Source organism: Aquarana catesbeiana, linkage group LG10 (genome assembly GCF_042186555.1).
Source record: "Aquarana catesbeiana isolate 2022-GZ linkage group LG10, ASM4218655v1, whole genome shotgun sequence".
Classification (NCBI taxonomy): domain Eukaryota; kingdom Metazoa; phylum Chordata; class Amphibia; order Anura; family Ranidae; genus Aquarana; species Aquarana catesbeiana.
This window is the reverse complement of record NC_133333.1, coordinates 24,859,361-24,886,094: the sequence shown is the minus strand read 5'-3', so window position 1 is coordinate 24,886,094 and position 26,734 is coordinate 24,859,361. Positions and strand designations below refer to the sequence as shown.

At 44.2% G+C, this 26,734-nt stretch overlaps 2 protein-coding genes across 4 annotated transcripts in view; one reads left to right on the top strand and one right to left on the bottom strand.

Annotated features, from left to right (window-relative positions):
• Positions 1-26,734, top strand: part of IGLON5 (IgLON family member 5) — an 859,278-nt gene that overhangs the window by 722,677 nt on the left and 109,867 nt on the right. The gene's annotated exons all lie outside the window — the stretch shown is intronic.
• Positions 1-26,734, bottom strand: part of LOC141110473 (pregnancy-specific beta-1-glycoprotein 11-like) — a 36,393-nt gene that overhangs the window by 2,002 nt on the left and 7,657 nt on the right. The window contains exons 2-6 of one of the 3 annotated variants that reach the window (XM_073601829.1): positions 25,743-26,054; positions 24,774-25,076; positions 15,050-15,319; positions 11,747-12,025; positions 9,049-9,327 (exon numbers count right to left, since the gene is read on the bottom strand). In XM_073601829.1, the coding sequence (XP_073457930.1) occupies positions 9,049-9,327; positions 11,747-12,025; positions 15,050-15,319; positions 24,774-25,076; positions 25,743-26,054 (1,443 nt within the window). The remainder of the gene's footprint in view (positions 1-9,048; positions 9,328-11,746; positions 12,026-15,049; positions 15,320-24,773; positions 25,077-25,742; positions 26,055-26,734) is intronic. The other 2 variants (XM_073601830.1, XM_073601831.1) reach the window with 2 other exon arrangements.

The window sequence follows — 26,734 nt, the reverse complement described above, 5'->3', positions numbered from 1 at the left end:
CTAAGTGGGGATAAGAACAGGATTAACGTGAACGACTGAGCTTCTGCTTCATTCAGGTTTTCCAGTTGTACAAACACCTAGGACTGTTTGGTTTTTTTTTTTAAACTTTCCCATAACAATTTGCCCAGTGAAAGTGTATGTACATCTTTTAGATTATATTTCCTGTGCTGGTCAAATGTTTTTCTACTTTTTTTTTTTTATGGAAAATACTGCATTAGGCCACTAGATGGCACTAAATATCATAGACATTTTTAGGATACTTAGTGCCACATGTTGGCCAAATGTGGTATCAGCTTTACGTGAACGAAAAACATTTGACTAGCATTGGAAATGGCCTAATAACACTTGTGTTTTGCTCCATTCACACAGAATTCATGTAAATACACTTTCACTGGGAGAAATGCTAATAAAAAAAAAAAAAAATATATATATATATATATATATATATATATATATAATTTTTTTTTTTTTGTAAATTCAACCCCTAAGAGTCTGTTAAACTGCATTTTTCTATTACAAACTATATCCATTTTTTTACATTTTGGTTTTGTTTGTCTCCGCTGGGTATATCTCCCTCCATTTCTTGTCCGGGTGACCATACAGAAAGTGAGGGCAAATCTCCCCAATAGGGAAACTGTTCTGACTCAACTACAAGGCAATAAACGTTATCTTCAGCTTCACATAGAGCTTACATGACCTGGTGATCTATTTATCCCTTGCATCAATTCAGACAGCTTAACTCAATGGATAACTCACTGTATGGAAAGACAGACGATGAATCCTCTCGAATGTTCCGTTTAATGATGGGTATCCATAGGTAGAAAAACGTTGCAGTTGTAAGCCACATGTAAAGATGTTACAGCAATGAGGTATACTGTGCACAATGAATCAGAGAGTGGAAGGGGAGGAGAATATACAGAACTACGGTGAGAGAAAGAGTTCAGATAGACAGAGGGAACAGATCTTAAAGACACAGAGCATTATAAATCACATAGTGTAACACAATACTCCCCGTCTGAAATCTTTAGATTTCATAACCATCAACCAATATATATATATATATATTCAATAAGTCCAATACTGTTAAATGTCCTGGAACCTGTAATGAAAAACAGGCAACAAGCAAGTATAAACACAAGTCCAACAGGATTGAAGAACATGTAGTCCGACGTATGACGTCTTCAAAGAATTCCAAATTTCAAGGTAGAACCTGTAGATAGCAGCAATGTACTCCCCACCGTGCCAACAGCATGGCTAGTCCTTGCATAAGTCACTCACCTGGCAAAAGGAGTACTAACTCAGTAATTGGTCGAGTGAGGGTTCGTGTGGATCCTCCATTGGTTACCTTGACTTCTACCTTCCGGACCTTGTTATCGTCACTGGGCATAACCTTGGTAATAAGACCCATAGTCCACTCATTCCGACAAACTTCCTTGTCTTTTAGAAGGATGAGATCTCCAACCTTAAGATTAGGCTTAGATGTTTGCCATTTGTTACGACCTTGAAGGTGATGAAGATACTCCTTCCTCCAGCGATGCCAAAACACATTGGCGAGATGCTGCACCTGCTTCCATTGATGCCTGTAGATATCCTTGGGTTTAATCTCACTTGAAGATATTACAGCAGTCCCAATCTTTCGAGTAAGGAGCGAAGCTGGAGTAAGGATCACTGGAGCATCAGGATCTGAAGATACCGGCACTAAAGTTCTTGCGTTCACTATAGCACACACTTCAGCAAGAAAGGTAGACAAAGTATCATGGGTGAGTGGTAAAGACTGGTGAGTCTGCAACATGGAGTCGAGAATTCTTCGTGCTACTCCAATCATTCGTTCCCAAGATCCTCCCATATGTGAAGAATGTGGAGGATTAATCAACCAAGTACATCCATTATTGGCCAGGAAATTGTCCAATTGTAGCTCTTTACATGCTCCAACGAAGTTGGTACCACAGTCAGATCTCAGCTGCTTAACTGGTCCTCTGATAGAAAAGAATCTTTGTAGAGCGCAGATGAAGGAAGAAGAATCCATAGACTCGATTACTTCTATGTGTATTGCTCGGATGCTGAGACAGGTAAACAATACAGCCCACCTTTTACTATTGGCAGCTCCACCACGAGTTCTCCGAGTGATGACGGACCATGGACCGAAAACATCTACTCCAACATAGGTGAAGGGTGGATCTGTACTTAGGCGATCAGCTGGAAGACTTGCCATTTGTTGCTGTTGATGTTTTCCTCTTAACTTGTGGCACTTGACGCACCTGAAAAGCAAGGAGGAGACACACCTTTTCATACCAGTAATCCACAAGCCAGCTGACCTGATGGCACCTTCTGTAAACTGACGTCCTTGATGATGTACCAGTTCATGGTGATGACGAACCAGAAGGGTAGTAACATGATGTTGACCTGGTATGATTATTGGATTCTTTTCTTTGCTGCATAAGTCGGATTTAGTTATACGGCCACCAACTCTCAGCAGCTGATTGGCGTCAACTACAGGATTTAGATTGAAGAGAGAACTGTTTGTAGACAATTCAGTTCCATTTCTGATTCTCTCGAATTCCTCCTGATACACCTCTTGTTGCACACAACGAATTATTACCTCTTCTGCATGTGAAATATCTGCTGCTATAAAGTGTCCAGAACAGCTGTGCCAACCACGACACTCTGCCGCAGGGTTCTTCCTAAAGCTGCGAGCAATATGAATTAGGCGAGCGATGGCTCTTACAGCAGATGACCAGGTGGAAAAATGCTCAAAGCGGTGTGACCGCAGCTTCTCTTTTGTATTTACAGAAGTGTGGAGTGAGATGTTCAGTTCTTATTTCCTTATCATCTTCAGGACTTACTAACCCATAGGTGTTGTCAGTAGGGGGTGAGTAGGAGTCCTCACACAAAAACCTTGGAGGTGACAGCCATAAGCTGTCCTGAAGAACATCAGATGACACGGCTCTGGTCCCACAGTCAACTGGATTGAGTTCAGTGGGAACGTAATGCCATTGACTTGGTAGGGAGAATCTCTTAATACGTTCAACCCTGTTGCTGACATACACATGAAACTGTTTTGTTTGGTTGTATATGTAACCAAGTACTACCTTACTGTCTGTATAGAAGGTGAAAGAATCAATTCTAGTGTCCATTTCACTTCGTATGACTTCTGCAATTTCTACTGCTAGCACGGCTGCACAAAGTTCAAGTCTTGGTATGGTATGTGCAGGTTTGGGAGTGAGTTTTGCCTTGCCTAGAACAAAACTACAGTGTGATTTCCCCATTCATTTCGGGGGTCTTCAAATAGGCTACAGTAGCAATAGCTTCAACTGATGCATCAGAGAAAATATGAATTTCCCTCCGGCAAACAGTTGAAATAGAACCTGGAACATAGCAACGGGAAATCTGAAGTTTTTCTAGTGACTTCAAAGAATGTCTCCACCTTTCCCACTTGTGTTGATTCTCACTAGGTAAGGGAGTATCCCAGTCTATGTTCTCAGTAGATAACTGTCTTAGCAGAATCTTACCTTGAATGGTAACTGGAGCAAGGGAACCGAGTGGGTCATAGATGCTATTCACCACTGACAGGACTCCTCTCTTAGTGAAGGGTTTGTCACAAGTTGACACTTGGAAGGTGAATGTGTCTTGTTCGATGTACCACAACAAACCCAGACTTCGCTGTACAGGAGGCACATCTGTACCCAAATCAAGGTTTTTTAGACTGGTGGCATAGTCCTCAGAGTGAAAGGCATTCATAAGTTCCTGGCTGTTGGATATAATCTTGTGCAGTCTAAGGTTTGCTGTAGCCAGCATCTTCTTTGTTCTGGTGAGGAGATCAATTGCTTCTTTAGCGGTTGGAAAAGACTTGAGTGCGTCATCAACGTAGAAGTTTCTTTCAACAAACTGACGAGCATCAGATCCATATTATTCTTCTCCAGTCTGAGCTGTTCTCCTTAGCCCATAAGTTGCCACTGCAGGAGAAGGACTGTTACCAAAGACATGTACCTTCATTCGAAAGTCTATAACTTCCTTGTGGATGTCATTGTCTTTGTGCCATAGAAACCTGAGGTAGTTTCTGTTGTCTTCTCTGACAATGAAGCAGTGAAACATCTGTTGAATGTCTGCCATAACTGCTACAGGCTCTTGTCTGAAGCGAATCAAGACTCCTATTAGACTGTTGTTCAAGTTAGGCCCTGTAAGGAGCATGTTGTTGAGAGAAACACCTTTATGCTGAGCACTGGAATCAAAGACAACTCTGATTTGGTCTGGTTTACGTGGGTGATACACGCCAAAGGAGGGAAGGTACCAGCATTCTTCTCCCTCCTTTAGTGGGGGTGCAGGCTCTGCATGATCTTTGTCAAATATATTTTGCATAAAGTCCACAAAGTGTCTTTGCATCTCTGGTTTCCTGCTTAAGTTTCGTTTTAAGGAGGAGAATCTACTGATGGCCTGTTGCAAGTTGTTGGGCAGTCTCTCTCTTGGGAGACGAAACGGTAGGGGTGCTACCCAGTTATTGGAGTCGTCTTGAAAGAACTCATTGTCCATTACCTTGATGAATTCTTTGTCTTCCGTTGAAGGAGCCAGTATGTCATCTTCACTGGTTGTATTAAACACTGTAGAGCCGAAGTCGTCATCGTGGCAGGAGAAAGGGCTTGTGTTACCTGAGATACCATGTTGCCATCCGTGGCTGGCTATCTTCTCTTTCACCCAGTAGTGATGTGGGCATGGCTCAAAGTAAGTGTTTCGGCCATTTGGCAGAACATTTGTCTTGAATGACGAAATGTTGGTAGGTCTCTTCATTTTGCCTATACAGACGTTGCCTATGATGACCCACCCTAGATCCATGCGCTGAGCAAATGGGGCATCTGGGGGTCCACTGACTTGTCTGTGTACCTTGTGAACTCTTAGAATGTATCTTCCTAACAGAAGAAGGATCTGAGCATCTTTGTCAAGCGGCGGTATCTCATTTGCTATTACCTTCAGGTGAGGGTGATGGAAAGCAGCAGCTGGAGTAGGGATTTCTTCCCTGTTAGCGGGTATCTGATTTCACTCGACAAGTGTAGGTAGGGGTAATTGCAAGTTACCTTTGAGAGAAGATACCATGAGTCCATGAGCCCTTCTTCCAGAAACCTCTGTAGTTCCACTACAGGTACCCAAGGTGTAAGGATGAGCTTCGCCTTTTATTTCAAATAGATTAAACAGTTCTGATTTTGCAAGCGATCTATTGCTTTGATCGTCTAGGATAGCATAGGCTTTTAGGGTCTTTTCTGGTTGGTCCTTGTGGTATATGTTCACCAAGCATATTTTAGCACAGGACTTATCACAGCGGTCTTCTCCACAAACTTCAGTGCAGGATGAAGAAATTATGGTAGAATTAGGCACTTGGTCTGTATTCTCCCCGCCATGCGTTAACCTGGGAGGAGTGTTAGCAGGTTGTGCAGAGCTGGGCTCAAGCGGATGTAGGGCTTGCACATGCTCTTCGGAGCCACACTCTATGCACTTGATGGATACATTACAGTCCCTTGCAAAATGTTCGGTAGAAGCACAGCACCTGAAACATACCCTAAATGTCTTTAAAAGCTCCTTACGCTCTTCCAGAGGCTTTTTCCTGAAGCCAATACATTTTTTGAGGGGGTGTGGCTTCTTGTGAATGGGACACTCTCTGTTAGGGTTTTCAATCTTCCTACTCTGTCTGTCCGTGGCCACCACTGTGGTAGGAGTGGGAAGGATGTCAGTCTTTTTCACGGATACTGGGCCTCTACGGCTTCTATAGTTGCCCTGAAGACTGGTACTCTTAGGAAATGGTGAGAAGAGACTGTACTCACCGTAGTAAAAACTTGGATCATTCTTGGTCTCTGCGATTGTTCTGATGAAGTTGCAGAAGAAAGAGAATGGAGTGAAGGAAACCTTGTTCTCTTTTTTGTATGATGATCCTAGTGCAGACCATTTCTCTTGTACACCATACGGGAGCTTGGAGACGATTGGGTTTACCCCTCTTGCAGTGTCAAGGTAACTGAGTCCAGGTAGTTTTGGGTCTGCCTTGGCTAGCTGAAGCTCAAGGAGAAGGTCACTCAATCTCTGGAACTCCTTGTTGACCTTACCAGATATCTTTGGAAAGGTTTCCAGACGCACGAACAAGGCATTTTCTATAGCTTCTGGACTGCCATAACTTTGCTCTAGTCGCTCCCATGCAGCTATGAGGCCTGCTGTAGGATTGTCCATGAAAACTGATCTTAATGGCTTAACACGTGCAGCAGATAGAGGACCAAGCCATCTAATCAGGAGATCCAATTCTTGAGCCGCTGTAATGCCAAGATCGCTGATTGCAGTTCTGAAAGCACATTTCCAACTTCTGTAGTTCTCAGGTTGGTCATCAAAACTTGTAAGACCAGTCTTTGTGAGCTCTCCGCGAAGCATGTACCTCACAAACTCTGCTGTCTCAGTTGTCTCTGCCTTTATGTGAGATGCTGTTGGCTGAATTGTGCTGATTGCACTATCTTTGACATTATTGTTAAAGGACACAGGTAAATATGGTGCAGCAGATGCGTTCAGGTGAGTTGCTTGCTTGAAGTCGGTTGTTCTAATGGTACGTTGACTCAATGCTGTACCGATGACAGGAAATTGATGACTTGCTTGCAGCTTGCTCTGATGCTCTGTGACATAAGAAGGAAGGTTAGGTAGGCAGGCAGGAAATGCATTGGAGTGATTTTGCATGCAGGAAGTTGCAGGAACCTCTTTAACTTGGAGCTGTGAAGGAGTTTGTAAGTTGCCAGGAGCATTGGAGACAATGGAGTGTATACTGCAGTGGCTTAGGACATAGTCTTTAGTGCGTTTGAGGGGATCTTCCATATCTGCTATGTTTAGGTTGATGCTGTCTTTCTCACTTGCACCTTCGTCTGCACTGATAGCTTGCTCTAGAACCCTTAGCCTTGCCATAGCTGCGTCATGTTTACACTGTTCATTTAAGATTTCTATAGTTGCTCTTTGACGTGCTGTGTGAGCTTCCAACTCTGCTCTTTGACGTACGGTGTGAAGCACTGACTCCGTTTCCAATTCTGCTCTCTTTTCTGCATATGCGACCTGCACCTTGCTGGCTTCCGCTTCAGCGCGGGCATTAATAAGTCGCTCACTGAGTGTAGAGTATCTTGACTTCTAGAAGACCTTTTAGAATGTCTGGTGGAAACAGATCTGTGAGATGCAGTGTCCTGTAGCAGCTTTAACTTTGCTTCTGCCTTTAATTTGGTTTGCTGGATAAAACCATCTCTTTCCAGATTAAGAGCCTTGAAATTCTTTAATTCCTCGAGTGAAAGTTCTGTGTTCATATTTTGTAAGACATTAATGAACTTGTCACTGGTAAGCTGATAGAGCTCATAAGAGATAGAGAGTTGTTTAATGGCGCCCTCTAGTGTCAGTAATTCACCTTCAACAGACACTGTATTTGATTCAAAAGCAATCTTGTCCCAAAATAGCTTCAAGCTATTAAACAATTCAGTTCTTAAGGCTTCATAATTCTCCATCACTTTCCAGGTGGGTTTGACTGAGCGTTTGGGTAAGTCAGTTGGCTCAGTGTCTTGTGTTGGAGTGGCTGTGTATTCACATTGAGAGCTGTGATAACTCATGGCTTACACAGGCAGAGAATGTCTCAGTGATAAGCAGGCAGGATCTGTGTGCTGTAATATGACACCCTGCAGCCTGGTCTCAGGTTATGAAGATTCCATGTGCTGCTGTCTCATTCTTTCTTGCAATGAGGGCAGTAAATCTTGTCTGTAACAGTACTATATGCAGAAATCTTGTAATTAGGCTGTGGAACTTCGTTTTTCTACTGTTCTGACTCAACTACAAGGCAATAAACGTTATCATCAGCTTCACATAGAGATTACATGACCTGGTGATCTATTTATCCCTTGCATCAATTCAGACAGCTTAACTCAATGAATAACTCACTGTATGGAAAGACAGACGATGAATCCTCTTGAATGTTCCGTTTAATGATGGGTATCCATAGGTAGAAAAATGTTGCAGTTGTAAACCACATGTAAAGATGTTACAGCAATGAGGTATACTGTGCACAATGAATCAGAGAGAGGAAGGGGAGGAGAATATTCAGAACTACGGTGAGAGAAAGAGTTCAGATAGACAGAGGGAAAAGACAGAGAGCATTATAAATCACATAGTGTAACACAACAGAAACCAACAGAGGTAAATGCAGTGCATACCTGGAGGAGGTGCTGACCCTGCCTCACTCTATCCAAATTAAAAAAAAAAAAACATTTTTGTCTGGATTCCCATTTTAGCCACTTCGCTACCGGAGCAATATTTAAATTTTTTTCACACGCAATGTTTTCCATTTCCATTTTTTCACTAGAAAGTTACTTAAACCCCCCAAAACATGACATATGTTATGAGAGAAGAGACCCGTAGGAATAAAAGATGGTAGTTTCAATTTTTTTGTGATATACTTTCCCAACAAAATAAGCCTAATTTGAGAACTGCTTTACCAAAAATGCAGGTTCATTTTTTTAATACGAGATGAGAGATCATTTCAAAGTTGTTTATTAAAAGCCCTATTGAATGAAATATATGTGCAACAAGACAGACATTGTAATAATCTCCATTTTTTTGATAGACTTACCTCTACTTTCCTGTTACAGCAGTTGTGCAGGGTGCTTAAATATGACCAATAGCCAGCGAGTTAGTCCCAGGGCTCTCAGTAATCAGTAATAGAATTGGGCAGTCATGCCCCTCCCCTTCTCTGCAATCCAAGCCTGTGCTGGTAAGCTTGTGCTGAGGGGTGTGGCTGTTACTCAGCTCTGCTAGCATAGAGCATTGGAGTGTGAGGGCAGGAAGCAGTATTTTCACTCAGAAGACAAAAAGGAATTTCCAAGCAAAAATCAGCCACAAAACATAATATGCTGGGGGCAGATGACTTATAGAGAGATACAAAATGTGAAAGACTTGATTTTGAATTTTAGACTGCTATCTTTTGTGTCTACTAGTAGCCTCAGAAAAACGCATGTAAAACGGATATGTTTGCGGCTGACTAAACCGTGTTTTATTATTACTTACAAGAGACGGTGAGATTTAGGGACCCAGAACCCCAGTAGGCTGCATTGGATATGTTGCAGATATAGAGTCCATTGAACGTCCTGTCGGGTCGCGTTATCTGGAGAGTCCAATTCCCATCTAACAGACTGTAGGCATTCTTGCTGATCACAGATTGCCCATCCTTCATCCATGTCACCCTTTCTATGAAGCCACTAGAGGCGCTACAGCTTAGATTTACAAGGGCCGCACCCTCATTCACCTTCTGGGGTGACTGCGTCATTTTAACATTCACCACCGGGTCTGTCGGTCAAGAGGGAAAACTTGTTTAGAATTAAATTTGAAAATGCGAATGTGTTTTTTTATTTCAGCTTTTATCTTTTTAGGAATATTTGTCAAAGTTTTTTTTTTTTCTGTTGCTTTTCATAACCCTGTTGAGATAGGGCAAGAAATAAGGGAATGTTTATTGTACTAGGAAGGAAGTTTTTCCTGGGATAGGAAGACACAGACAATAGTAAACCGATGGGACGCCTAAACCTTTCCTAGTTTTACAAAAAAATATTTGGGTTAAAAAAAAAATGCTAAACAAAAAAGGGGTTTTGTGGCAGTCTGTGTCCTCACTGGAGAGATTTCCCATCATTTTCTGATCCTATGGTAAGTGAGGGCAAATCTCCCCAGAACTTCCCCTCACTGTTCAACGCTAAAAAAAAAAAAAAAAAAGAGTCGAGTTTTAAAAGTAGAGCTTAAAGCTGAACTCCAGGAATTACATATTTTGCGTACTTACAGTATCTCACAAAAGTGAGTACACCCCTCACATTTTTGTAAATATTTTATTCTATCATTTCATGTGACAACACTGAAGAAATGACACTTTGCTCCAATGTAAAGTAGTGAGTGTACAGCTTGTATGACAGTGTAAATTTGCTGTCCCCTCAAAATAACTCAACACACAGCCATTAATGTCTAAACCACTGGCAACAAAAGTGAGTACACCTTTAAGTAAAAATGTCCAAATTGGGCCCAAAGTATCAATATTTTGTGTGGCCACCATTATTTTCCAGCACTGCCTTAACCCTCTTGGGCATCATGGAGTTCACCAGAGCTCCAGGTTGCCACTGGAGTCCTCTTCCCCTCCTCCATGACGACATCACGGAGCTGGTGGATGTTAGAGACCTTGCGCTCCTCCACCTTCAATTTGAGGATGCCCCACAGATGCTCAACAGGGTTTAGGTCTGGAGACATGCTTGGCCAGTTCATTACCTTTACCCTCAGCTTCTTTAGCAAGGCAGTGGTTGTCTTGGAGGTGTTTGGGGTCGTTATGTTGGAATTACTGCCCTGCGGCCCAGTCTCTGAAGCAAGGGGATAATGCTCTGCTTCAGTATATCACAGTACATGTTGGCATCCATGGTTCCCTCAATGATCTGTAGCTCCCCAGTGCCGGCAGCACTCATGCAACCCCAGACCATGACACTCCCACCACCATGCTTGACTGTAGACAAGACACACTTGTCTTTGTACTTCTCACCTAGTTACCGCCACACACGCTTGTCACCATCTGAACCAAATACGTTTATCTTGGTCTCATCAGACCACAGGACATGGTTCCAGTAATCTATGTCCTTAGTCTGCTTGTCTTCAGCAAACTGTTTGTGGGATTTCTTGTGCATCATCTTTAGAACAGGCTTCCTTCTGGGAGGACAGCCATGCAGACCAATTTAATGCAGTGTGCAGCGTATGGTCTGAGCACTGACAGGCTGACCCCCACCCCTTCAACCTCTGCAGCAATGCTGGCAGCACTCATACGTCTATTTCCCAAAGACAACCTCTGGATATGACGCTGAGCACATGCACTCAACTACTTTGGTCGACCATGGCGAGGCCTGTTCTGAGTGGAACCTGTCCTGTTAAACTGCTGTATGGTCTTGGCCACAGTGCTGCAGCTCAGTTTCAGGGTCTTGGCAATCTTCTTATAGCCTAGGCCATCTTTATGTAGAGCAACAATTCTTTTTTTTTTTTCAGATCCTTAGAGAGTTCTTTGCCATGAGGTGCCATGCTGAACTTCCAGTGACCAGTATGAGAGAGTGAGAGCGATAACACCAAATTTAACACACCTGCTCCCCATTCAAACCTGAGACCTTGTAACACTAACGGGTCACATGACACCGGGGAGGGAAAATGGCTAATTGGGCCCAACTTGGACATTTTCACTTAGGGGTTTACTGACTTTTGTTGCCAGCGGTTTAGACATTATTGGCTGTGCGTTGAGTTATTTTGAGGGGACAGCAAATTTACACTGTTATACAAGCTGTACACTCAATACTTTACATTGTAGCAAAGTGTCATTTCTTCAGTGTTGTCACATGAAAAGATAGAATAAATTATTTACAAAAATGTGAGGGGTGTACTCAATTTTGTGAGATACTATGTGTGTGTGTGTGTATGTATGTATAATATATTACATTTATTATTATATACATTTTTTTTAAACAAACTCTATTTTCTATGGCTTTAATTGGTAAGGTCTTGTTGGGGCGTGAGAGGAGGGAAAAAAAAGTAAATTTTTCCAGAAGATACATTTTCGACCCCCATGACGGTTTGAAGAGTGTTGGGTTTAACCTATCACACTAAGAACTAAGAATATGTACGTTGGAGTCATTGACTTTCTATGTTGTGTTCAAAACAGTCACAGGTGATGCAGACATACTTGTGTGCTACTACTTACCATAGACACGGAGCAGAAGGGACCCCGAACTCCAGTAGGCTGCGTTGGACATGTTGCAGCTATAGAGTCCACTGAACGTCCTCTTGGGTGCTGTAATCTGAAGAATCTTGTTCCCATTCATTAGAATGTGGGTGCTGTTATTAATTATAGGCTGCCCATCCTTTGTCCATGTCACTGCCTCACTGTTACCACTAGGGGTGCTACAGCTAAGATTCACAGCAGGGCTGCTCTCACTCACCACCTGGAGCGACTGGGTCACTGTAACACTCTCCACCGGGACTGTGAAATAAGACATATATTTCATAAATCGAAAAATAACAGATCTTTCTTGGACCAAAACCAAGCGCCAGTTATTAGAACTACTCAGTTGTCAATGAACAATGACTCTAGTTTGCACAGGGTTCAGGTTTTCATGCTGTCACTCACCGAGAGACTATCTCCTCTTGTGTATTGCACAGCATGTATTTCCTTGAGCTATGAATAAGCACCTGCTGTAATGGTGTGAAACGCGTTAGTGGTTTTATCTTTGCTGCATGGATTTATTATAACAATAAAGAAATGGATTTCATTGGAGTGCGGCCATCCGGACCTTTTTGTTCAATTTTTGCATAGGGTATATGGGGAGCCTGGTGTTTCATGTTCTTTGACTGTCTTGGTATGACCTGTCTCTGCCTGAAGATGTAGGGGAAGGCAAACTTCAACCCTCCAGTTGTTGGGAAACTACAAGTCCCATCATGCCTCTTCCTCTTGAAATCATGTTTATGAGGGCTGATGTTAGAAACCATGGGGCCCCCATACAGTCTACCTGACAGGCCCCCCTCCCCCCAAAAAATATCATAATATTTTTTGCTAAAAATACACTAAAATCCTTATTAGCGGACACAAATGAAACCTAACTTACAAAATTCCTGCTAAATCTAATAAATAAAACTGGATTGAGTTAATAAAGCTGGGTGTGTGTGAATGAGGTCTTGGCGGCTCGTTCACATAGGCGCTGTGGCCTGTACAGTGTGAATCTGTGTTTGGTTTTTCATTTTTTTTTTTTTTTTACGTGGCTGAGGCAGCCTATATTACATTATCAAAATGCAATAGCTGTATGAACACAGCCGCAGGCCCTAATTTAACAGGTGTGTGGGAACAGGTGTATGACCCCCGAACACAGACCATGTGCATTCAAGGCCATCCTCCCACACCGGTCAAATTTGGACCTGCGGCTGTGTTCATACAGCTGTTGCATTCTCATAGAGTATCCGGTGGCTCCACCCACACAAGCAAACCACTCACACTGTATGGGCAAGAGAACCCATTTGAATGAGCCATTGATTTTTATTTTTTTTTACAATTTTGTAATTATTTAATGTTTTATTTGTTATTTTTTTTACTTTTTTTTTTTTACAATTTTTTTCTTCATTTTTTTCTCTTTATTTTTTTTCACAATGCTGTTGGGAGGGGCTTTGGTGAACTATCAGGAGTCTAAATAGACACCCGATGTATCACTTTTGAGAAAGAGGAATTGATGACACGGATTCCCCAATCTTTCTCTGCTGCCTCAGCTGCACTGCACATAAATGAACAGGAAGCATTCTGTACAGAAGCTTCCTGTTCATTCAAAATCTGAAACATAGTAAACATAGTTTATTATTCTCCAGTTATGAATGAACACAGTGAGTCATCTGTAAAGATCACTCATTGTGTGCGTTCAGAAAAGGAAGGGGCTATGAAATATGAATTACCCGCCCTCCCCCCCCCCCCCCCCCAGCTCTCCATTCTGGAACGATTCCCCTGTGCCCTGCAGCAGCTGGCGGGAGGGACAGGGGGAAAGTTGGCAGTGCTGCGGGGGGAAAGACGCACACAGGGACAAGGCAGCAGGAGGAATTTTATTGTGAACATGGAGGTTTATCGGTGGGGTGGGGGTGCAATTACTGGAACCGCTATTTCTGTGTGGCTCTCCCTGAAGCAACTGAAAACTGGCAGGAGGGAGAGGAGGAGAAGCCAGCTTTTAGGGAGAGCCACACAGAAAGACCAGTTCCAGTAATTGCCCCCCTGCCACACTGATCACCCCCAGCCCCCCGTCCACAATCCGAATTACTCTACTGCCTAGGCCCCCCACCTGAACTGATGTGGCCTGGGCCAGTGGTACCGGTGCCCTGGCTGTCAGTCTTGCAATGCCTCATGGTACTTGTAGCTCTGCAACAGCTTGAGGGTGAAGTTTGCCTACCCCTCATGTAAAGGATTCTAGAAGAACTCATACAGTTCACCATTTTCATTGTGTCTGCTACAGGCCACTGCCTCTTACATTGTCACTGATGGGCACTGATAGGCAGTACTGATTGGCACTGATGGGCGGCACTAATAGGTGGCACTGGCAGCACTGATGGGCACCGATAGGTAGCACTGAGTGGCACTGATAGGCAGCACTGATGGGCCTGATGGGGCTGCACTGATAATCAGGACACAGATAAGTACCCTGATTATTAGTGTAGATGTCCCTTTTTACATTTGCCGGTTACCGGCTCTCTCCTCTCCTCACGCTGTGACAGTGTGAGGAAAGGAATGCTGATATCCGGCAAGTGTGTTTAGATCGTGATGAGCTGTGATTGGACACAGCTCATCACCTGGTAAAGGGCTGCTGTGATGCTCTTGACCCCGATCTGTGATCAGCTGTGTCCGCAGCAGGCATGCGGGGGGGCACGGTTCTGGGAGGGGCGTCAATAGACGACCTCCCAGAACTGGACGACCAGGCTGTAGCCGTCATTCGGCTACAAGGCGTTCGCCTGTGGGTAGTGCTTCCCACCTGAAAAAATGCTGCCCTAGGCAAACGCCTTGTTTTGCCTCGTGGCAGATATGCCCCTGGTAAGGCAGGGCTATAACCCCTGTCACTTTTTTTTTTGTCATCTGTGTTCCATTGTGGAGATTTCCCTTCACTTCCTGTCGCATTACCAAACAGGAAGTAAGCGAAATTCCCTGCAAATTAAGCACATTCCTTGAGGACACTCAGGTCACCAGAACTTGTGTCCCCATTGGAAGATTTCCCCCTCTGTTACTTTTCTGGGGACAGTCCAAAATTTGGGATTTTCTTTTACTTTCACTTTCAATGACAATGGTAAAAGGAATAATTAGAGAGGGTGAATCTCCTTAATGACACAGACAGCAATAAAAACTGATAGGTGTCCTAATTCATCTCGACTCTATCCAAAACTAAAAAAAAAGTTCTGCCTTTAGTTATACTTTAACTTATTTAGACTAATAGCTCAATTGGGCTTTAATATGTGAGCTTGTTGCTTACTCCTAGGTCCTACTCACAGTATACTGTCATCACTTTGGATCCGACATTCCAGCTGACCGGGTTAGACATGTTGCAGCTATAGTTCCCAGAGAAAGTTCTATTTGGATTTAATATCTGGAGGGCCTGGTCTAGTAGAACGTGTGAACTATCATTGGTCAATGGTTGACCATCCTTCTGCCATGTCACAGATCCAGATCCGGAGGAGGCCCTGCAGGATAGATTCACCATGGGGGTACTCTCAATTACGATCGCTGGTGTTTGTAGCAAGGTCACATCCGTTATGATGTCTGTTGAGAGAAAGAAGGAAGTGGATGTTTTTCTTATTGACCAATAGTCAGGTTGGAACTGTAAATGGCTTTTTAGTATTGGTTGACTTTATTTCACGATCTGCCCATAGTAGAATGACCCGAGCATACCATGATTGCCCAGAACTCCTGGAAGACCCTGCTCTGCCCATTATTTAGACTCCCCATCATAATGGCATTCTCTGCGCTGGAGGAGGACACTGCTCCATCCATTATCCAGTACCCAATGTTACCCAATAACATACTCTGGGGTTGATTTACTAAAGGCAAATATACTGTGCACTTGCTCTAGATCTGAGGGGAAGCTCTGCTGATTTCTATTATCCAATCATGTGCAAGCAAAATTGCTGTTTTTTAATTTTCCTTGCATGTGATTGGTTATTTTTGCAAAGTGAAGCTTTACCTCATTTACTAAACTCTGGAGCAACTGCACTTGCAGTGCACAGTAAATTTCCCTTTAGTAAATCAACCTCCTTTTGTTGCTGAAGAACTCTGCTCTGCCCAATTCTCAGACCCTCTATCCTTTTTTGGCATTCCCTGTACTGATGGAAGACCCTACTTCCTCCATTATCTGGCTCTTCTTTCGTGATAATATGCTCTGTGCTGCTGGTGGGGGGTCTCTTCTCCTTCCCCTGATTTACTCTCATATAATATGGAGGACTCTGCTCCATCCATTACCCCAGATACCTCAAAGGGATTTTCAACCAATAATGGAACAGCTTCTGGCTTCTTATGTCTTGGATACATCATCAGTGAGATCTCATTGCCATAATTCCTAGTTGTGTTTCCATACCTCCTAACTTTCTGAGATGGGAACGAGGCGTACCTATTAGCAAAAGTATGTAGGCATAGAACTCACCCCCTGTCATGGCCACCTTAAAGGAGAATTGTACAAAAAAAATAATTGGTTAAGTGCTTTTTTTTTTACCACTACTATTCCTTTTATATTGGCTTTTTGGAATGTACAATGTAGCAATTTAGAAATTGGAGGAAAGGTTTAGCACTGGGAAACTATTGGTCTGGCGCCAATAAAAAGAACAAAGACAACCGAGGAGTTTGTCTGTAGCTGCTGGAGATAAAACCACTTGGAAGTAGACAAAGGGCACAAACAAATTCTATCTCCATACAAGCGCTTAGGACTCTCAATAGGTCCCAGATCCGACTCTTGAAGTATCCACTACCATAGGTCAGTATTGGTAATTGTAATCCTCGTGAGGCTTAACAAACTTGATAGGACCAAAACAGTTTATTGAACATCATTATAAAACATTAAAACCACACATAGCCATGTCTCAATAGGGTAGACTTCCAACAACTGAGTGATCTATTGTAAATAAAGTAATTAGCTACAGGTATGTGCTGACGCCTTAAATACTGTAAGTAGGTACATTAACAGCACTTAAATCTTCCCTGGTGAATTTATAAATTCTTGACTTTGAGTGGCTGTAGGGAAGAGAAGACTGAGGCTAAACAGGTACAACTTATTCTGAAGGATTTGTATCCTCTTTGTGTATCACCGGAGGCCAGTCACTTCACTGGGTATATGTGAGGGCTTACAACCACTTTAAGGTTGCCTTCAAACTAATGAGTTGTGGTAACGTAATAAAACTCACAATCTGCAGTGTGGTGGGTTGCAGTGCCAGTCATTTTAAATGGCTCCCTAAGGTACCTTCCAGTGTATAACACACGCCCCATGTCAGTGCAATGTAATGTGCATTGAACAGTACGTCAGTGCATGTTAAAGAAAGGACCGGAACACAGCATGTAATGCATAGGTGGAGGGAGTACATGACTGTGGCAGCAGTGGAGTTAACACAGAGGGGGAGTGTATATTAGTTAACCGAGGGGGAGGCACTAGGAGGGTCTTTATAAGTTCATCCCGCCCTGGGGGGAGTAACAGTTTTCCTGAAGAAAGTTCCCTGAAGAGCAGCATGGCTGACCTGGAGCGCCTGATGGAGCAGATGAGAGTAGAAGCAATGGTGAGAGGGGCAGCCTGGCTCCAGGACACCTTAGAGGAAGCAGTGAGGGGAACAGAGCCTGCATCTAGCAGGGGGGTAACGAGCGACACTAGGACTCGGCGGTCGCGGCCCCCAGAGGAGTTTTTTTTCCCATGAACAGCGGCAGCCTGGGACTCACTCCGGTCCCTCAGCGGGCCCGCCGCCAAATAGAGTGGCAAGCGAACGGTAGGGACGGGGGAGAACCGAAGGTGGACCGAATGGCGGTCAGCGGGATGTAGCGGGAGCGGCGCAGCGGCCTAGCACAGCCAGAGTGGAGAGAAGCGTTAGCCCCGCCCCCAGAGTCAGGGAGTCGGATGTGCGCAGCGGTGCACGAGGAGAGATCCCTGGGCCTTCTGGTTCCACGGCAGGGGGTCGCAGTAGAAGCGAGAGAGGACGGCCGGGTAGAGCAGCGATAGTACCTGACGGCAGGACTGTGGTTCCCAACACCGGTCCGGGCAAGGTACAGCAAAAAATGACAGGCAGATGGGATACGGGGAGGCGGGGGTGTACGGCCGCGGTTTCCACGGCAACCTTGGTGTCCAGGCCGGGTGGGCATTCATCGGCTGAGGAGGAAGAAGGAGAGTGCATTGGGGAGGATGAGCGGTCCGGGTCAGAGGAAGAGGCGGCCCCCCCCCCCCCTCCAGGAGGACAACAGCGGTGGAGAACAGAAGTCCGGCTGATGAGGCTACGCCTGTGCAGCCTGGTGAGTCTAATGTCATGATTTCTGTTGCAGGTCTGCCGAGTAGTGGGGGGCTGGGGGTTGCAGGTGTGAGTGAAGCTGGCAGAGTGAATGACACAAACGGGGGGCCTCTGGCTTAGGGGGTTTTCTTGGCAGGCATAAATGAGCTCTTACAGCGTTTTGAAGCGGCAGAAAAGGGTCGCACGGGCCCGGCGGCGGCATGGGTTCCGACGGGGGTTGCAGGTGGAGCAGAAAAAAGTGGAGGGCCGGTGGTGCAGGCCGCAGTCGCATTGCCCAGCCCAGCGGTGACAGGGAGTGGGGGCCGCGGAAGGGACGGAAAAATCAGCGGAGGCAGCTGGCAGGCAGGACATAACAAGGTTGGCTGACGCGGCAAAAGGCGAGGTCTATGTTTGCTATGAGGGACCGTTAGGGTCGCACTTAAAACAAGTAGTGCGTGAAAAACTGTGGAAAGGTGAGTATGTGGAAATTTTTTCACTGCTACCATTGAAAAAATTTAATCTTGATAGAGTTAAGCCACATGGCTCTAAGAAGGAGGATGAGGAGAAGAGGAGATATCGTTTGATCCCTAGAACGTTTGCTAACTGGTTGCAAGCGTTTGCGATTATGGCAAGTGTGATAGGGGAAAAACAACCCGAGCATTGTTCGGCACTGTTTTGTTATCAAGATGCTATTTGGTGAGGCGTACAGAGTTTATGGGGGAACAGCATGGTTGAGGTATGACGAACAATTCTGACAACGGAGGGTGGTCAAGCCGGCTCTGCGTTGGGATCACAAGGACATCAGCCTCTGGATGAAATTGATGACGACGGTGAGGGCCCCCAATCAGTTTTTTCAGGGGGGGGGCGGTGGACCTTCGTCCCAGGGACATTCGGTCGGAAATAGAAAAGGGGTTTGTTGGCTATACAACACCGGGACATGCAGGTTGGAGTCGCATGTAAGGATAAACACGAGTGTTCAGGGCGGGGGGATCTCACCCCGGGTCCAGAGGTTCCAAGCAGGGAAAATGCACGTACAGGAGAGACTGCAAACAAAAGGGAGGACCCCAGTGAAGGTGGAAAGGATGCGACCGTTTCTAGGTAGGTATCCGGACAGGGCAGCAGCTCAATTGTTGGAGGTAGGTTTTTTCGGTTGGCTTTAAGATCCCATGCGAGTTGACGGTAATTCCACCGGTTCCACGCAATTTGCGGTCAGCAATGCAACATCCGGATGTGTTTTGGAGAAGCTAAGGAAGGAAGTTGCATTGGGGCGGATGGGTGGCCCATTTCCAGCGGCGCCGTTTGACGATCTGGTGGTCTCGCCGCTGGGAGTGGTACCAAAAAAAAAAAAAAAAAAAAGGAACCAGGTAAATTTAGGCTAATTCATCACCTATCTTTCCCAAAAAGGGGGGTCAGTGAACGATGCTATAGATCAGGGGGCGTGCTCCGTGACCTATACTTCATTCGACGCGGCAGTGGGATGGGGCCGTCGTTACGGTTAGGGGGCCCTGATGGCGAAAGCGGATGTGGAATCTGCTTTCAGACTACTGCCGGTGCACCAGGATAGTTTTAGGCTACTAGGTTGTCATTGGAACAATGAATTCTACGTGGACAATTGCTTACCCATGGGCTGCTCAATATCGTGCGCAATATTTGAACACTTTAGCTTCTTCGTGGAATGGGTTGTGCGGGATGTGTCGGGGGTGAATTCTGTTATTCAACACCCAGAAGATTTTTCTTTGTATAGGTCCGGCGGCCTCCAGGATTTGTGTGGTGCTGTTAGCCACGCTGGAGCACATCGCAGATAGATTTGGCATTCCATTGGCTGCTGATAAGACGGAGGGACCGTGAACGGTCATCCAGTTTTTTGGGCATTGTCATAGATTCGGAGGCAATGGAATGGAGGCTGCCGGACGATAAGCGGGAAGATCTGAAGAGAGAAATTGCAGGGCTTTTGGGTTTAAAGAAAGTGCAGTTAAGGACACTACAGTCAGTATTGGGCAAGCTGAAGTTTGCACGCCGCATATTACCGATGGGGAGGGTGTTTAGTCGCAGGCTTGCGTCTAGCACGAGTGGAATAGAATCACCGTGACATTTCGTGCGATTAAGAGAAACGCACAGGGCAGATTTGAGAGTGTGGTATATGTTTTGGAAGCTTTTAACGGTAGGGCACTGTGGATATCTGGTCCAGTCAGCAACTTTGACCTGGAACTATTCACGGATGCCGCAGGTTCCACAGGTTTTGGGGCATTTTTTTCAGGGACAATGGAGTGCAGGACCATGGCTACAAGCATGGGTGGAGGCAGGATTCACGAAGAATCTGGTGCTGCTGGAGTTGTTTCCGGTAGTGCTGGCAGTGGAGCTGTGGGGAACATCATTCAGGGATCTGAAGGTGCGTTTCCATGGGGACAATTTGGGGGTGGTGCAAGTTATCAATGGGATTACGGCATCATCCATGCCAGTGATCAGGTTATTGCAACACTTAGTACTGCGCTGTCTGCAGTTGAATGTTTTCATTCATGCGGTACACTTACCAGGGGTGGAAAATGTGATAGCTGATGCGTTGTATCACTTTCAGTGGGACAGGTTTCGGGAGTTGGCGCCGGAGGCGGAGCAGCAAGGAGTACCTTGTTCCGAATGGCTGTGGGGGATAACATTGGCCTCATCGCGGGATGGATAAGGAAGTCGGTGAGTGGGTCTACATGGGCAGCGTACTCTAAAGACTGGTGCAAGTTTACCCAGTGAAGGGATCACAATTATGCCCGGTAGAAGCAGTTCGGGAATTTTTTAAAAGTTCGTTCAGAACGACCGGGCCCCTTTTTTGGTACATTTAAGTGGTGAATTTTTATCTAGATTTCAATTTGCGGCAGTCTTTACAAAATGCATACGGGGTTTGGGCCTGGATGAGAATGATTTCTCGTCCTATTCGTTTAGGATAGGAGCAGCTACGGAAGCAGTCAGAAACGGTATGCATGCACCGTTATGGGATCTCTGTTATGGGATCACTGTTATGGTATCTCTGTTATTGTATCTCTGTTATGGGATCACTGTTCTGGGATCTCTGTTATGGGATCACTGTTTTGGGATCTCTGTTATGGGATCACTGTTTTGGGATCTCTGTTATGGGATCACTGTTATGGGATCTCTGTTATGGGATCACTGTTATGGGATCTCTGTTATGGGATCTCTGTTATGGGATCTCTGTTATGGGATCTCTGTTATGGGATCTCTGTTATGGGATCTCTGTTATGGGATCTCTGTTATGGGATCTCTGTTATGGGATCTCGGTTATGGGATCACTGTTATGGGGATGTGGTAAAGAAGGTGGAATATAGGAGTTTTTTATTGTTCGGTTGTTTTTCTTTTCTTCTGTTTCAGATTCGTTGCTGAGGATGGTCTGGATCATGGGCCATTCTTACGTGTCCTGGGGGGCACGGAGAGGTGATGCACGTTTTTGAGGGTAGGCAATTGGGTTTCAGCAAACGGGAGGCATGTATCAAGTGGTTGGGGTTCCCCGGCATGTTGTGGGGAAGGTTGGTTGCTGAGGTTCATCGGTATGCACAACGAGATAGGCCGCCGGACGTATTAGTTATTCATTTAGGCGGCAATGACTTGTGCGTTAGGGCCATGGTAGACATTAAACGGGACATAAAGTAGGACGTTTGGCAGTTGAAGGAAGCTTTTCCTCAGATGGTGATTGTCTGGTCCGACATGGTGGCGCAGACATCATGGAGGATGGCTAGGTCGGTAGAAGGTGTGAACAGGGCACGGAGAAAAATAAACAGAGAAGTGAGCAAGTTTGTGATTAATAATGGTGGTTTAACGGTGAGACACCTTGAACTTGAGTTTGAAACCTGGAGGTATTTAAGGTCTGATGGGGTTCACTTGAACGAAGTGGGTATAGACTTGTGGGCCTTAGGTTTACAAGATGGCATACAGCGAGCACTTCGGGTGTGGAGGGGCACACAAGAATAAGGTTTTATTCTCGTGTGCTGTGGCGGGCGTTGGTCTGGGCAAGAGAAAAAAGATGGCAAAAAGTAAGAGTTTTTTTGGGAGCCAGCGTTGATATGGCTCATGATGGTGGTTCCCGGTTAATGGAGGTTAACCGGGAAGTGATAAAGGGGCTCTGCGGTCATTGGTAGTCTCTGAGCCAGCTTGTCGGCTTGAGGCCTATGTGACAAATTTGATGGGACCGCAGGGTAAGTTTTTGTTATTGGACACTGATGATTATGAAGATATTGCTCAGACCAACGCTTGAGAAATTAGACAGGTTGTTTAACAGATGTTGTTGTTTTGCTGTTTTATGTTGGATATGTTTTATATCCATAGTGTTGATATTCTAAGGTATATTTGTTTAAATAAAATAGGCTGCTACGGCCTTTTATACTCCAATATCGGTGTGGTCTGAATTATTGGGGTAAGGGTTTTTAGTGGTGGCAGAAGGGCATGTTAATTACATCTGTTATCCTACAGTCAAGAAAGGACCGGAACACAGCATGTAATGCATAGGTGGAGGGAGTACATGACTGTGGCAGCAGTGGAGTTAACACAGAGGGGGAGTGTATATTAGTTAACCGAGGGGGAGGCACTAGGAGGGTCTTTATAAGTTCATCCCGCCCTGGGGGGAGTAACAGTTTTCCTGAAGAAAGTTCCCGCCCACCCTCCCTTATATTGGTAAAGTATTGTTAGGATGTAGGGTATTGTATTGTTTCTTCTACAGGTGATGGTCGCAGATACGTCGTGGCAGGGGCGGGCGTTGGTCTGGGCAAGAGAAAAAAGATGGCAAAAAGTAAGAGTTTTTTTGGGAGCCAGCGTTGATATGGCTCATGATGGTGGTTCCCGGTTAATGGAGGTTAACCGGGAAGTGATAAAGGGGCTCTGCGGTCATTGGTAGTCTCTGAGCCAGCTTGTCGGCTTGAGGCCTATGTGACAAATTTGATGGGACCGCAGGGTAAGTTTTTGTTATTGGACACTGATGATTATGAAGATATTGCTCAGACCAACGCTTGAGAAATTAGACAGGTTGTTTAACAGATGTTGTTGTTTTGCTGTTTTATGTTGGATATGTTTTATATCCATAGTGTTGATATTCTAAGGTATATTTGTTTAAATAAAATAGGCTGCTACGGCCTTTTATACTCCAATATCGGTGTGGTCTGAATTATTGGGGTAAGGGTTTTTAGTGGTGGCAGAAGGGCATGTTAATTACATCTGTTATCCTACAGTCATGTACATTGGTGTGCAATGTAAAGTGCTTTGTAGTGTGCATCAACCAATATGAATGCATAATGACGGGTTTTGATGCATTTGCACGGCAAAAATGTACTAAAACAGAAAAATGAAAGGAAGTGCATGTGAGTGTATATGTGTGTATATGTATGTATGTGTGTGTGTGTGTATATATACATACATTTTGCTTCTAATCCCCTTGTGGAGGCTGCGATTTGTGGATAGACATTTTATAGTTACACAACCTATCACATTGCTATAATCCTTTTATATGGACTATAAACTGAAGGACCTATGAATACATGGTTGTGGGACGAATCTTTTGAGTTTCCATTATTTCTTATGGGGAAATTTGGTTTGATATACATATATATAGTGCTTTGAATTACAAGCATGTTTCTGGAACAAATTATGCTCGCAAGCCAAGGTTTTACTGTGTATATAAATAATGTGTGTGTATATAGAGAGATATAGATAGAATATATATATATATATATAATTAAAGCTGTGGAAATTAAAGATTCATTCCTTGATTAATCGTTAATTTTTTTGATTGATCAAAATTCTTTTGACCGGTACTCACCTCTCCGCCGGCTTCCGGGTCTTCTGGGATTTCCGTCGGAGATCCGGTGACGTCACTCCCCTGTATCTGTGTAATCCCGGCTCCTCCTCCACCTCCTATGTCTTCTGCTTTGCACTGCCCCAAGGGATCGAGCTTGTGAGAGCGGAAGGCGGAGTGAATGGTACTCTGCGGCTCTGCCCCGCCCCTCAGTGCTCAGTTTGGTTTGGTGCTGTGTGTGGGACTCAGATGGTATCAGATCGTGGATAGTGGTAGGTAGCCTGCCAGGTGGTCCTCCTCCTCCTCCCCCTCCTCCCTAGCCCCATGTCATGTAATCTGGTCTGTGTGTAAAAAAAAATGCTGCTGATTGGGGTTGTGCTGTGGTGGACTTGGCTGGGTGGTCTGTGGGCTGAGTGATCTCCTGACTGTTTTGGGTGGTCTCTTTGCTGGGCAGTGGCACTCTTTGCTGTGTAGTCTCTTTGCTGGTTGTATTTTTGCTGGGCAGTCTCTTTGCTGGGCAGTCTCTTTGCTGGTGGTCTTTTTTGTATTTGTGTGAACTGTGAAGTTAAATCATGGATTGTGGAAACTAACTAGTGTCGGGTGATTGTATATAGTGTATACCACATTTACCGCTGACCAATGCAGAGTTGCAATGCAAGGAGATCAGCTAAAAGTACTTGGATCTGTATGTGCGTTATAATTAATCGAAATTAGTCGATAAATCGATTAAAAAAAGAAATCAATCGAACAGGAAAATTTTAATCAGTAACAGCCCCAATATGTATATATATATATATATATATATATATATATATATATATATATATATATATATATTATATAGAGAGAGAGATTTATATAGATCTAAATCTATAGATATATCTATCTATATAGAGATATAGATATATCTATATAGATAGATAGATATATAATGTGTGTGTACATATGTAATGTATATGTAAAGTAGCTCGCTTACCAAAGAATTTAACCTGAAATGTCCGTGAGCCGGGGACCGTAGTTGTTCTCACGGTGATAGAGTAATTTCCTGCGTCCTCATTCGTGGTGTTCTGAATTAGCAGAGATCCACTCTCTTTGAGGATCATTCGTCCATTAAATCTGGTAGAAGTGTAGTTGTATTCCTGTGATCTAATGGCGAACGGTTCACTGTTATAGTTCCAAAATATTGCTAATGGGTTCCCGTCATACCAGATGGTCAGACTGATATTTTCCCCCATTTTATATATGCCTGTGTCATTACTTTGGATTTCCTGGACTCTGTCTGTTAAAACAAGGGGTACAGTTAATGTTCACCTTTTTGGCAAAGAAAACCATTAAACTCAGAAACTGGGGCACAAATGACCAAATATACCTATTGACCTATGGGAGTAGTTGCGTGTCCTGTAGTTGCATGTTTTGTCATTTTCGTTGTTGCGTGCTTTGCAGTTGCGTGTTCTGTAGCTGCGTGTTTCAAAATTGCATGTTTCCTAGCTGCGTGTTTCCTAGCTTAATGTTCTGTAGCTGCATGTTCTAGGTCTTTACAAAAGTGCTCAATGATAATATACCAAGAACAGCTACCCTCCCCAATGGCCCAGAGATGCCCACATCTTTATTCTAATTGTTCCACTAGCAGGTTGCACCCGTGAAGCTTCAGTTTACTTATTTATAAAAAACATTTGGTTTCCTTAATGTTTGGTAAAATGATAGCAAGCTAAAGTTGCAAAGATTCATCAGGGAAGTTCTTCTTTTCTCTACCTCACACAATGAGTGAAAGGTCTACCCACTCAATGCCAATCTATAGCATAAGGCCTGAATGGTGCAATCCCAGAAAGTACACTGTAAACTTTAAAGGCTAACCCCACCATTTGGACCATGTTACACATTACTCCTGTATTTGGCCAAGCATGGTAATTTTAACCAAGGGAACCAAAGGATCCAACAGACTCACCTCTGACAACCACATTGAATGTAAAGTTACCAGAATCACCATTTGTATCAATAACTTTGACCGTGTATTCTCCGGAGTCTTCCGTGGTGGAATCGTTGAGAAGTATACGTTTTTCCTGTAGCGTCAGCCGACTCTTGTATTTGGCAGCGGGAAATTGTTCTCCTTTCAGCCATAAAACCACAAGACTGCCATTGGCGGTCCACATTATTAGGCTGGGAGTTGAGCTGTAGGAAATGGTCAGGTTGATAAGATCTCCAGTCCGTATGGTTGGAGAAGGATCTGGACTTGTTATAATCAGATCTGCTCCATTGCCTAGGAATAGTTTACAAACATAAAATTATTATGTGATACTGTGGTATGTGATCTGCTATCTATAACACAGGCATGCAAAGACAGAATACAGGGCATTTTACAAAATTGGATGAAAATCAGGCTGTTGGTAAAGTCTATGCGACCGTTTTCTTGTGTATTTGCAACCTCTGTGCTTGAAATCCTGGGCATTCAACTAGGGCCCAGTCATACCTGAACGCACTGCAATGCAAAGGTTTCTGTGTAAATAAAAATTTAGATACAGCTTTAGTTATAGCAGAGTATTGCAAAGCCCATTGGAGTTGATTTACTAAAACTATGCATGCAAAAACCAGAGCAACTCTGCATAGAAATGAATCAACTTCTAGGTTTTATTGCCAAAGCTTAATTAAGCAAGCTGATGTTAGAAGCTGATTGGTTACCATGCACAGCTGTTTTGTAATTTTGTTGCTGCACGTTTAATAGTTGCGCGTTTCCTAGCTTCTCGTTCCGTTGCTGCATGTTCTATGTCTTTACAAACGTGCTCAATGATAATATACCACAAACGGCTACCCCACCCAATGGCCCAGAGATGGCCACCTAACTGTTTGCCCACATCTTTATTCTACTTGTTGCACTGGCAGGTTGCACCTGCTGAGCTTTAGTTTACTTCTTTATGATATAAATTTTGGTTTCCTTCATGT